Consider the following 13,660-nt stretch of genomic DNA (forward strand, 5'->3'; position numbering starts at 1 on the left):
ATATATTTTCCTGCATACTGCTTGATTAGTAAAAGTAGAGCACCTGTTTGTAGGGAGTTAATACACTACTGAACACCAACAAGTAACTGAAAACTGGGCCTTGTATGTTGACAGGTAGATAAAGACACAAATGGAATACATTGAATTTAACTTTAGTAGGTGCTTAGAGTTTGAAAATAATAAATACAATAATAAATTTTATTAAATTGTGATCTTCTGCTAATGAGTGACCTTTTTTTTTTTTTTGGCATGGAGAAATTTTCAATGCATATTTGTGCATGTTCTGTTCTCTTTGAAATTGTTTTTTCTCTTAATTGCAGTCCAGAAAAAGCTTGGCTTCATTTCCAACCTATGTTGAAGGTAAGATAGTTCTACAATTGCTGAATGTTTTTTCCTATCTAAAACACTCCAATGTTTGTAATGTATAAAATTTTATTTTTGTTTGCTGAATAGAAAAGCTGTGAGGGTTGGGTATACTCATTTAGATTAAATTGTGTCCAGTGAGAAACCTGAGCTAAATCCTACTATGCTCTTTCAGAAGTTCAGAAGCATGGAGCTTTTACTTTTTTAGTGTTTCATTCATAATTTCTGTCTCAGTTCTGCTGTTTTTTAATCAATGTCACTTAAAACACTACCCTTTTTTTTAATGGTATTTACACGTGTGTGTGGGCAAGGAAAACGTGTTAGACAAGATGAGTGTAGTGCTCTCTCCAGCACTGATTCCAGGTGGCAGGCTCAATCCAAGCTCAGTTGGATTAATTAGCAGAACTGAATTAATTGGATTAATTGGCAGGCCTGCCATAGGAAATCTCTACTGCTTTACAGCTACTTCTCCTCTAATTAATTCCTGTCTTAGACTTAAGGTTGCACTTGTACTAGTGCTGAGTTTGTTCAGAACAATGTGAAAAAGCAAGTTACCTGCTACATGAATTTCTGTTACCTTTTGTATGAGTCTGCATCCTGTGTGTACAGGAAGACTGCATGTTGCAAAATGCAATTATTTTGTTATGAGAGCATGACAGAAGCAGAAAATTAGAAGTTTCATTTGTTTTTTGTTTTTTTTTTTTCCTCCCCTGACAGCAGTTGTTCCATATGCTTGATGAAATGCCAGAAATACAGATTATGCGATACAACATTTAGGCTGGCTTGGAACTCCTTGGGTTGCTTTACAGTGTGCTGTGTTTAAATGATAGTGTGATCATTCTCTTTAGCCTACAAATTGATCCTTGGTTTAGTCTTCAGTGTATGAGCTGAATATTTTGGAGAATGTCAACTAATGTAAATTTCACATATTGCTTTGAAGCTGGCTGATCTTGGGAGTTCTGCAGCAATGAAGGATCTCTCTTAGAACTGAAATTCATCTGTTAATGGTAGCTCTGTCTATCAAGGGCTATCTCAAATATTCCTCTCCTTAAATAAAAACAAAACAAAAACAACAACTGGAAACTAAAATTTTCTTAGATCTTAGTCTGGTGCAAAATTCCTTGAAAAACAAATTTTCCATTTTTATGCACTAGCAGTCCAAGAAAGGCTTGCTAGCACCTATGCTACACGTTTGTTCAGATAATAATTTAATTGTCAGAGGTAATAAATGGAGGGGTTCTTATAAAAAGCAGAGCTGTCTGTGTGTTCACTTCTGATGTAAATAGAGCACATACTTTTTTCTGTTTTAATGTACTTCCTTCTGGGGGTCTTATGTACACCTTTGTCAGTCTAGATTTTTGATTTTTGTTTTGATCAGAAATTGGACGATAAAAGGTTTTGTATGCTTTATAGTGAAGTAGTGGAAGTGGTGAAAAGGCCTTAACATGTAGAGTAACAAATAGCAACACTTAAGATGCTGTATGGTTTCAGGACTGGAAGAGTGTGCAAATATATAGTACTTCCAGTGCATAAATTTACCTAAGGAAAAAGTTCCATTTCTTTGGGTCATGTACTTGAAAGTGACTTGTTCATTTTGAGCGTTTTCGTGATCCACAGTATCTGAACAATTCTGCACACTGGAGATGAACATCTCAAAATTAACTAGCTTTCATAGCTTTGTGGCTATGAAAAGCTTTATGGCTTTTCATACTTAAAGAAAATAAAGGAGACAAGCTTGCTCATAAGATTTATACGTCTACTTCTGTCTGTGTGTATAGTTTCAGTGTGATACTTATCTCCCTGTCTTTCTTCTGTTATTTTAATCTTAATAATGACTTGCATTTTTCTGGGGCCAAAGTTACCCATGCTCATTCTGACTGGTTGTTAATCTCTTCTGTTATAAGTAGAACAAAATTGGCATGCTGAGTAACATTAAACTTTAAGCCCCATCACCTTATATCTCAAGATACCCATTGAACTAATAGAAACTCCATTCTGATATTGTAGGGTTTTTTCTTTGCTCTTAGAGGAAAAAAAGAAAACCTAGAAACAGGGCTGTTTGGTGATAAAATGTGGACACTTTTACCATTAGCATTCTTTAAGATGATTTGCATTTTCACTTGTCTTGAACATTAATTGTTTTTCCTTACTTGTAAGAAAACAGGAAGCTTCTTAACGTTAACCAGCCTCCGTTTTGGATCATGACAATTTTAATACGTAGCAAGGTGTTAAAATAGAACATATTTACATATACAATTTTTAGATATAATCACCAAACAGCAAAACACTTGCAGACCATAAATGCTGCTTTGTAAGGATTTGCATTGTTAGGCACTGAACCCACAGAAGTTGATGGGAGTCTGATCATTAGGAATCTGTGGGACTAAGAGAGTTGTTTTGCCATCAGGAGAGCCCACACTCCGTGTATTTAACAACATTTTTATTTAACTCTGTACTTTACCTCAATATCCTTGTTGACAATAAGAATGATTTTTAAAGGTCTATGTCACAGAAGTACTTTGCTTGCTCAGGCAATCAGTATTCTTGGAAAGTGGAGATGTATTGTACCTGTAAAGCATTCCCGAGGAGGTTCCTCTGCCTGTGGTACTAACTGCAGCTACACACAAGTGAGCAAGTGGCTGATGGCTGTCATTAAATTGCACCCTTCCTCTTTCTGCTTGTGACTGCTGGTCTTAGAATTGCAAGGATGGTTTTGGCGGATGAAGGGCAAGCTGAATAACTGTGTCTGTCCCTTGACAACAGTGAAAACCCACAGAGATTATTTTGCTCCAGGGTGATCCCTGCTCACAAAAGAATGAGCTATTGCAAGGGACAGGCTGGATTAGCAATTACAGCTTTTGGCGGAGAGACGTTGAGGGCATTTGCTTGGTGTTTTGTACCTTTGAAAGTACTGGTTGCCATATCATCATGCTAAACTGAAGTATTTCAGGGGAGGATTTGCAGCCATCAGGTGCAGGCTCAAGTTGTCAGAGTGCAGTTGTTTTGCCGTGGTTCAGCATGATTTTCTTCAGTGACTGCTTTCCTGTGTTACAGTTCCTGGACCTTGTGATCCTGAAGACTTAATCGATGGAATCATTTTTGCTGCCAATTACCTTGGCTCGACTCAACTCCTCTCTGATAAAACTCCCTCCAAGAATGTGAGAATGATGCAGGCACAGGAAGCTGTCAGCAGGATCAAGGTGAGGAATAATTCCTGCTGCTTCTAATACTTGTGCATTGAGGTTGCGGATACGAATTTCTCATGTACGCAGTAGTTTTTTCATGTGGGGTTATCTGTGGTTTCGGGAAGGTTAAGTGCCTCATCTTTCTTTCTGCAAAATAAATCATTTAATGCTGCTTTTGGAACAAGACTAATAAGGAAATGCTACCAGATCATTTTAACTCACTATGGTAATACTTGTGCCGTGTACTCTAAGCTGGAATGTGAAGTGAGTGGTGGTCTAAGTTATATATTACCTGGGTGTTGAGGGAAAACAGGTTTAGGGTATAACTAGTAATTACTGCAGCTGCTTCTGGCTTGGCACTTGATGAAACTGGTACTGTGATAATCTCTGCAGTTATTTTTGACCGTGCTGTGCATACTGTTTTCTCCACCCTGCAACAGCTATGAGCTGATTTAAAAAGAAAAAGAAAAGCCTGTGACAGTACAGAGATGTATGGAAACAAAATTTTGTCCTGGAATCCAGTATGTTTGCTTTGTTTGTTTGGAAAACAGAAACGCCCACTGATTTCTGTATGGGCCATGAGAAGCAATGGGCTTGCTGCTGTGTTGTAAGTTACAATGGTGACATTGTCAACTGAAATTAAGGTGTGTGGATGAAGTATTGCAGGGCTGTAGAGGGTGCTGCAGTACACCCGCTACCGATACATGACTGGGTCATAGGCACACAGCTTCCTCTTCTGCTAATTCAGCTAACAAACACAACCTCATCTGGAAGTTTTCCTTAGTTTAATATTGGTGTGTTCTTCTTCTGTATAGTTTATTTTGGATTCCAACTCAGACTCAGTGTGCAGTTGTATAAAAGTGAGAGGAAGAGAGACAGCATGTTATCAGCAAGGCCAATAGCACTGTCTATTAAGGTCGGCTGATGTTTCCTACCATTATTATTCCTTCCAATGTTTTCCATGCCAGGTGTTCAGTTTGGTCTGTGTATGAAACTTTCACAGAGAACCTCCAACTAGAACCAAAGAGATACTTCCAGAAATTGGAATTTTGCTGATGTTCAAATACATAAGGTCTTGCAACCTTGTCTCTGAAAATCACTAACACTCTAGCATTATAGAGGAGGCAGGGATGTAGCCTTCCTGTTACAGATAAGTCATCTTCTGCCATCTCTGTGGAAGCTTCCACAAACTTAAGCAGCTACTGAGCCTATTGCAAAAGAATGATTTATCTGTTTTCATGGAGACTGTGGATTCAGTGACATTTTTTAAAAAGATTTTTCACTCGGCTTTCTCAACTGTGACAAGTCTTGATGTGTTCTTCCCAAAGCTACTGTGGAGCCTTTCCTTTACAGGATCTGCTTCTTTGCTGCTCTGGGTGCAAGTAAGGCTGTGCCTGTCTGTTTAGTAGTCCCCATTCTTTCCTGACACTTGGCTGCAGGGTAGAAAAGTTGTCTGATTTGAATGCACAGGAAACTAAAGGTAAAATAGAAAAGGGAAAGAAATAAGGGCTTCATTGAGGCTGTATCTAGGAGGGATGCATCACTGGAGGCTGAAAGGAAAGATTAGCATCAGCTGTCACAGGAAACTGGTATGAAGAGTTGAACTTGAGCATGGATCTGGGCAGGAAGTTTGCACCTAGGAGGTAAAGCTTGTGTGGGAGTACACAATAGACAAAGATTGAAGGAATCGCTTCAGAGTGTATCTGTGAGGTATAAGAGTGTAGAATCTTTCCCTGATACAAAATGTTTTTCTTAGAAATTCTGTTATGCCTCAGTGCTGCTATGCCTCAAAACAGAAGAAATCTGTTTAATTCTTTTCACTCATAAACCCCATAATTTATACACTCATATAAATTAGCAGGCATGCATTTTCTTGGTTGTAGTAAATTTCTCTCAGGGTGAAGGCCCAAGCAGTTGCATTGTTGACCTGGTAAAACCTTAGCTTGTGCACAGAATTTTCTGAATTTGTATTTCAGAACGTTGCACACAATACGATTGTACACTTCTTTGACAGTTACTGCTTTTCCGCTTCTAGGCAAAGCACAGGCAATGTAAGTATACCTCCCTGCGCTTTAGGGTCTTTGATTTACTAGGGTTGGTTTTGGCCAGTTTTGTGCCTGATTGCCGTTAAAGCTAAACTTTTTTAGTGAGAAATTCATTACGAGAGATGGAGTTCCTGCTGCCAGATTCATCATGGCATAAGTTAGCCTTGTGCAAAATACTGCTCACACAATGACTGTAATATTTGTGCCCTACAGAGGTTTGTTTACAGAGTGTGTTAGGTGTTGTGTGTGAAACATTTCTCTGTAGTTAAACAAATGTTATGAATTAAGAACAAGCTTTTAAAAATTTGCAGACTTGAAGTTAAAAGCATCAAAAAGTGGGGAAGAGATTTGTTTAAGGCCCACTGTGTACACATTGCTTCCTTATGAGTGTGTTCCTTTTTAAATCTAATAATTCCTATAATGCTTCCTTTTAGCAGAGCTTTCAGACCACGTATTCATTCATTTTGAATATAAACAGATTTTGAAAACAATTCTCCATGCTGCTTCTTTAAACAAGTATCTCTTCAGTTAAAACTACAAGGTTTTTCTTGCTGAGGCATTCGCCTCTGTGAAGTCCAACTAACTTAAAATATATACTTTGCTTTGAAGGCATTCATCAAACGTAGTTATTTTATATTTCCACTAGGAGGTACTCTTAGTAATAGAAAAGGTATTTCACCATTTTCAGAGACTGTAGTCTCCCTTCTTCAGACAGCACAGAAAGTAAGATCATTTTGACATTTTACTTGGAGTGCATCTATACTACTTGTAGAAGTAAAAAAGTTGATGTTCATGGTTACAGTTCACAGCTGATCCATGAGTTTTACATGTCAACTAACAATTCACTTTCATTTTTATTTTTCATCAGCAGATTTGAGCTGTGTGGCAGATTTGAACATTTTTAGATAACAACTGATTTAATCAATGAATAGAATTTAAGATATGTGGAAGTATGTTAATATTCTGCACATTTTGTTTACTCAGTGTCATCTGGGTTGCACTGAGTTGCAGTACGTTTTTTTGTAGAGGTTAAATGGCTTGAGTATGTTTGAGACATCTCTGTAGCAAAAGTGGAAGCTTCCTGCTTTTTAACAATTTATAATTTTGGAAATTGATATTAGATACATAGTTAAATTTCATTTACCTTAAATGAAAAGCCTGGAGTCTGTATATTTTTAAAAAATAATATTTTATTTTGTTGAGGTAGTTTCTGGTTTTTCTAAGAATATGGAAAGAACCTTTTGATCTAAATTAGCGAATAATGTGATAAAGAGCATTTGTCTGATAAAGCATCTTGTGTAGAACTCTCCTAATTTGTTTTGTTTTTTTTTTTCTTCATGGACCATAACTTCTTTTATGACATTTCTGTGTAGTGTTAAATCACTTATTAAAATGGGCTGTTCCATATCATTACCTTAGTTTTATGGAATATCTGAAAGTCAGTCTTCAAAAAATTAAAATACCAGTAAAAGCAGATGCTTCCATTGCAAGAGCAGAATTTTCAATAAATTGAATAATAGTGTATTTTGATTAATCTTTGATTTAGCATTGTAAATCTCTAGCGCAAGGATTTTTTGCCCCGCTTTTTCTTCTTTGTAGCCTGTGCTTTTCTGCTTTTGTGAGGTCCATCACTCTGTAAAGTTCGGGGAGGGGGGAAATTGTCTGAAGGCGAGCTTGAATTTGGAAGGTACTTTAAATGCTCTATCTCATGAGTGAATCTCCTTGCCCAGTATACAGCAGGCAGCTGTTGATGAGTGTATTATTTCCGAGTTCCAACGTAAATGAATATTAATCTAATGAAGAACCTGCAACATGAGGCAGTTCTAATTGCTTTTGCAATAGTTTGCAATCACCAGGCTATCAAATATTTGTTACTTTGATAAAGGTGACTAAAAGCTGGCATGAGAGTGTTTATATTTGTAAATAAGCAGCATGGTCTAAAGATTCAGTAGCTGCTTTCAGATTTGTTTAGGTGAAACCTGACATATTTAAGTTGTGAGCATCAGTACAAAATATTTGATGTGTCTTGTGATTCCGGCCTCCTGTTTGTTCTTCATAAAAATAGTTAGCCATGAATCTCTATGAAGCCCGTAATAGTAAGTCTCCTTCCAGCCACAAGAACACCTGTTAATTTAATTAGCTAAGAGGCTGTTACAGTTGGAAGTAAAAGGATATCTGCCAGCCTAGTGAGTATTGCACTTCTTCAGTAAGCAGGTCCATAAGTTTGGTTCATCTTGGTTTGAATTAATGATTGCAAGACTGTAAGAGTGATGCTTATTTGTGGTGTTATTGTTGTCACAGTAGTAGCATGTAAGGAATCAGTCTGGTTGATAAATCTCTGGATGTAAATCAATTTAACTACTTAGTGACAAGAGACCTATTTTCAAGTGTTTGTGGAGCTGAAGTACGTGCTCCACTGCCTTCTTGAAAAAATGTGGTAGTGTGGACATATCTATGTGCAGGTGTCACAGGAAAACCTGTTGTCCAGATATGCAGTGCTAACATTGGTATGGGTATATTTGCACAGAAGGAGGAGAAAATAGACGTGAAAGTTACCTTCTGTAATTTTGTTTTTCCAGGAAAAAGTAGCATAGTTTTTGGGAGTTTATTTTTTAAAGACTGTTTAAGAGCATTAGAAAACTTGAATCTAAATTCTTTCCTTCTAAAAAAGCTGGAATAATAACGGTTAAGATTATTCTCTCACCTTTTACACAATTGTTGCTTCAAAAGAAGTAACCTTATGGTTTACACTACTGTAAATGAGGGGAAGCTCTGTTTTTTTCCTTAAAAAAAAACGCTCAAGGGAAAAAAATTAAAAAAAACCCACCCTTATTTGTTGCGAGTACATTTTAAATGAAGAAAAAAAAATTGAATATTTTTGTATTCTTCCTGACTCTTTTAGTGTGGTTTCTTTTCATTTTTTTAGAGTAATTGTGCTAAACATGAAATTTTTAAATTTTTTTTAAGCCAAAAAGAAAAGAAGGAAATTGATCAAAGCAGGCACTAATTTAGAATAGTTAATAGTCTGTGAGCCCTGGCATTAGCATGCAGATTCCTGCTTGTCTTGGAGTCTCTGTAAGTTCTTTTCTAACTATTCTCCTGTCTCTGTTTGTTCCATGCTAAGCAGATGGCCCAGAAATTAGCCAAAAGCAGGAAGAAGGTGCAGTACAAACTCCATCAGCTTGATGTTATGCCTGTTCTTTTGTTTTCTGGGAGGGTTTTTTGCCTTTCTTTTTTATTTTATGCTTTTATTTTCTGCATCCAGCAAGTTTTTTTTTAAGATTTATTTCTAAGCCACCATACAAGTTGACATTTCTCAGAAATCAGTTGCCTGATTGGCCATTTTTTGTTGCTTATCATTAGCCATTTCATGTTAGAAATAGAATTAAGATTGGATTTATCAAATGGTTACAGGCAGTACCCAAAATGCTTAATAAAGAAACAGGACTGACATGGCAAAGGTTTTAACTCTGTAAAACGATAGATTAAAATGAAGTCTTTTTATTTCACTTTATCTTTCTATAAGAGTGCTTTGTTTGATTAACAGAAGTGTCAAATTGCTGGATGCAAAAAAGAAAAAAAAATATGTATATACACAGTAATATGCTGAGATTTACTCATCTTAGTAATAACCTTTGTTTATGGAGTTTTTAAGTATCTTTTAACAAATCTAATTTTTTAAAAAATTAAAAGTGTTTGCTTTCTGTTAACAAAATATGACTTCTGAAGTGGGTTAGTGCTTGAGTAGTATGTTGTCTGACTGTGAAGGTCTTCTTCCCAGAACTGCACTGTGAATTGCTTAACCTGTACCCACCCATGGTACGGGTTTTTCCATTGGTCTTGGCAGTCACCGTTAGCCTGTATAGAAATTCTTCAGGCAAGAGATACTGTTATGCCTTTCTATGGCTTGTGTGAAAAACCTTCTTTAAAGTGGGGTTCATAGTGTGGAGAAATTGGGAGAATCATTTTGATTTTCATGAAGTCCTCATATATTTTATGTTGCAATCAGGTATAATTTTACTGAATGAGAAAAAATATCAAGGAAGCTTTTATGGGGTTAACAATTTTTCAAATAATATCCAATTCGCTTTCACATATATGTATATAGTTTCCATATCTTTGTGTTTATCTTTAGCTTCTGCGGTCTAATACTCTATCTTGCATTGCTGTTCTGGTGACTGTGTCTTAGTGCGCCCCTGTTTGTGAGCTAACATCATTAGTACGTTACCTAATGTTTTTGTTTGAACATTAAAATCCATTGAAAATGCATTTACTTGCAGGCGCCAGAAGGTGAATCACAACCCATGACTGAAGTGGACCTCTTCATTTCTACACAGAGAATAAAAGTACTGAATGCAGACACACAGGTATAGACAAAGATACCTTTGTCAGTATTGTGGTAGTAGGCTGCTGAAATAAGACTTTGACCTACCTGCCAAAATTTGTTCTTCAAAAAGTCCTGGCTTTTGTATTTCCCTCCAGGATTTCCTAGTAAGAAATCCATGCTCAAGAAATATGTCATACATGCAATTACTCTGATGTGTCTGACTGTAGAAATAATTAGAATTTGTGGGTAAGCTAATTGCAGTCAACTCATTTCTGATGAGCTGTGATGCGCCAAGTATTGATTGTGCCCAGAGTGGCCCAAAATGTTTGGTTGTGGTAATCTGAAATTCATAGTCCTTTGCATGTACATGCCCAGCATATTCAGGTTCTGATATTGAGGTCTTTATGTGCTTTTCCACAGAAAACACAACTTTCATTTGTAAAACTTGCTCTTTGCTTTAGTTGTCAAAAGTGAAGCTCTTGCTTTCTATTGGCATCTCTCTTCATGCATGACAGGTATCACAGACTTCACTTAACAGAGGTCTTATATTGCCATTTTTTTGTTTTCGTAATACTAGGTGTGCAATAAGAGCTTCCTTGAAACAGCTACTCATGTTGCTTTTTGTATTCCTCAGGAAACCATGATGGATCATCCCCTGCGGACCATTTCTTATATTGCAGATATAGGAAATATTGTCGTTTTGATGGCTCGTAGGCGAATGCCACGGTCTAACTCACAGGATAATGTGGAAGCATCTCACCCTTCCCAAGACGGAAAGAGGCAGTACAAAATGATTTGCCATGTCTTTGAGTCTGAGGATGTAAGGAACTACTCTGTCTTGTAATTTTCTAGGGGTGTAAATGTAAGCACATTTTGGTAGGCTTGAAATCCATAGCAAGTAGCCCTCTTGTTCATTAACTGCAACCAAGTATTTCATCTAAGGAGAGGAACTTGCCTTCTATTTGTATGTTTAGACCTGACATTTTACTCACAAAACTGATGTTTATAGAAATACTTCCCATTTTTAAGCTCCTCCTGTGCCTTCCAGTAACAATGAGAGGGGCTCCAGTTGCCACAGCTTGCACATACCAGCTCAGAGTCTACATGTTAGAGTGAAAGTCTGTCAGAGCTGCTTATTTTCCTAGGGAAATTCTGATCCCAAGTGTTGCACCGAGGATCACTGATACATTCTAGAAAGATGATTTTTTTTTTTTTTTATTAGCCCAAGGAGACTTGGGCTGGGGAGTAGTTGCGGACATCATATCAAAAAGCCAACAAAGAAAGCTGGTGATTCCAGCAATCTCAAAGTATGCTGGAGACACAGCTGAGTGAATTTTAGTCTATGGTGCAGGTTACTAAGTTACCTTATATAGGACTTGGTATCCTGTCTTTACAATCAGTGTGCATAACTTGCTGATTTTATGCACTTTTAAAGCTCAGAAACTGAAAAGTAAAATCAAACATATCAGATTGCAGTGGCTAGATATACATTTGCCAGGATCATAATCAAGTTAGCCCTAATAATTTGGGAAAATAAAAAAAATCTCAGTTTTAAGCCCTTCAAATAGCAGAGTATTACTTAGAAGTGAGGTGAAAATCCTCATAGGTCTTCCATTCTGCAGTGTACCAGCAAAGACTTTGGGATGGGAGGGTTTTCTTGAATATGCAGCTGATTTTATGTCATGATGAATCTGTTCTAAACCCATGTGTTGATGAATTATCTAGTTGCAGATGAATGTACATATACGAACCACTTCTGAGGTTAAAAAGTAAGGGCAAGAGCACTGACAGAAGTAAACCTCTGCCAAAATTTTCACAGAGAGCATAAAAAATTGTGGATTCTTTTTTCCCAAAGTAACATGTAAGCCAGTTTTGCAAAGGCTTTCAAGAAACTCTTGTGAAAATGAAAAGAGTAGCCAATGTTTTTTTGGCTTAATATCACTTGATACACTGCCCACTTTGAGGCTGCTGTTCCTGTATTTCTAGTCCCAAGTTTGGACAGTGCTAGCCCTCTTCCTGGCCGGTTGAAAAAGCAGAAATCAAACTGTCAGGTTCCAGAGCTTGGGGCTTATTTCCCTTTAGCATGTGTGGTCTGACTGTGATCCAGATTTCCTGTACCTGTTTTCCAGGCTGCTATTAATACTTTGGCTATCTGGGGTCTGTGCTTCCTTTTGGGGATCACTGACATTAGTTTCTGTGGTTTGTTTGGATCAGCCCATATTTGTGTCGCATGTGATCCTCCCTATGCCACTAGATATTGGCTTGGAAAATACAGGCCTGCAGATCCAATAAAAGCATGTGAAAAAATGCTGAGAAATTGCGGGAGATTATATCAGCTCTCCTTAGCCATGGTATAGTTCACAAATAGCTTGCAAAATTTATCTCAAATACACAAAGGGCTAAGAAAGAGAATAGAATCATTGTAGCACCTGTTACAGCAAGGAGATGGCAGCTTCAAAAATCCTGTATATCCAGTGTAGTAGTACAGCCTGTTTATGTTATAAAACTCATGTATAAAACTCATTGTCACCTTTTATTCTTCTGGGACAGCTGGGTATTTAGATGAATTAATCCAGAGGTGGTAAGCCCTCAAGCAAGTGTTGGCCAGAATGTGTTTCTCCTTGGAAGAGTCCCTATCTAAGGAGGACAGCACCAGGTTTTCCACTGTATTTGGAGCTGGATCTTCAAATGAGCTGAACCCTAGTTATGTGTCCAAATGCTGGGTGTCTAAATGGGAGTTGATCTCTTCTTGGAGAGAACATACATGTGTATGAATGTAAAGTCCACATATATCTCCTCACCTAGGTTACTGAGCTGTGGAAGTGTAGTTTTCCTATTTCCTTCCTGTCTCCTTCTTGCTGTCAAACCTGGGTTGATCTGAGCATTGGTAAAACACTGCCAGTCTAGGTACTGGCCTTTTCAGCAACAGCAATCATGCTATTCTCATCAGTTTGAGTTGCTTTATATTTCAGGGTTGGGAACCTTTCCTTTATTAGGGACCAAAATGGACTTTAAATACAACTCGTAGGCTGTATAAAAATACAGCTCCACAGTATTCATTCATCACTCCGCTACCTGTCTCATACTAATCCTGATCACTGCCTCAAAGGGAGGCATCCCTCTGGTCTACTGTTCCCAGCTGCAACCCCCACCTTGCATGACATGGAGCTTTCTGTGTGTCTGCCTCGTGCATTGTACCATTGGCAGTTCTTGCCTGTGAAAGGATGGCTTTATTTGTATTTCTCATTTATAATTGCTTACCAAGCTGGATTCATGGCACAGGTGTTGACATTTTGGGGATCTTTCAAATTAATTTTTAATGCATAAATATTTTTTTAAACTCGGTTGCAGTAACTTGACTTGTAGGTTCATCAACTTGACTTGATGATCCATTTTACAGTGTGATTGTAACAGAGAAGGTGTTAGTGGACAAGAGCATCAGAATGTTTACTCTCTTCTTTTCTCTTCTCTGTGAACTGCTACAGGCACAGTTGATTGCACAGTCTATAGGTCAAGCATTTAGTGTGGCCTACCAGGAATTTCTGAGGGCAAATGGAATCAACCCAGAAGACCTCAGCCAGAAAGAATATAGTGACTTGCTCAATACCCAGGACATGTACAATGATGACCTGATTCACTTCTCCAAATCTGAAAACTGCAAAGATGTATGTCTCTCTTTTTTTTTAACTCCCATAAAAGCATTAAGCTGCTGTGTACCAGTTGCAGGCCATGCTGGCAGA

At 37.5% G+C, this 13,660-nt stretch overlaps 1 protein-coding gene across 2 annotated transcripts in view; it reads left to right on the plus strand.

Annotated features, from left to right (window-relative positions):
- The window catches only part of APBA1 (amyloid beta precursor protein binding family A member 1), a 36,093-nt gene that overhangs the window by 14,314 nt on the left and 8,119 nt on the right, over positions 1-13,660 (plus strand). Inside the window, exons 3-8 of one of the 2 annotated variants that reach the window (XM_074166012.1) lie at positions 321-360; positions 3,418-3,563; positions 8,721-8,753; positions 9,874-9,960; positions 10,555-10,740; positions 13,406-13,585. In XM_074166012.1, the coding sequence (XP_074022113.1) occupies positions 321-360; positions 3,418-3,563; positions 8,721-8,753; positions 9,874-9,960; positions 10,555-10,740; positions 13,406-13,585 (672 nt within the window). The remainder of the gene's footprint in view (positions 1-320; positions 361-3,417; positions 3,564-8,720; positions 8,754-9,873; positions 9,961-10,554; positions 10,741-13,405; positions 13,586-13,660) is intronic. The other variant, XM_074166013.1, reaches the window with a different exon arrangement.

This window comes from Numenius arquata, chromosome Z, assembly GCF_964106895.1.
Source record: "Numenius arquata chromosome Z, bNumArq3.hap1.1, whole genome shotgun sequence".
Taxonomy (NCBI): Eukaryota; Metazoa; Chordata; class Aves; order Charadriiformes; family Scolopacidae; genus Numenius; species Numenius arquata.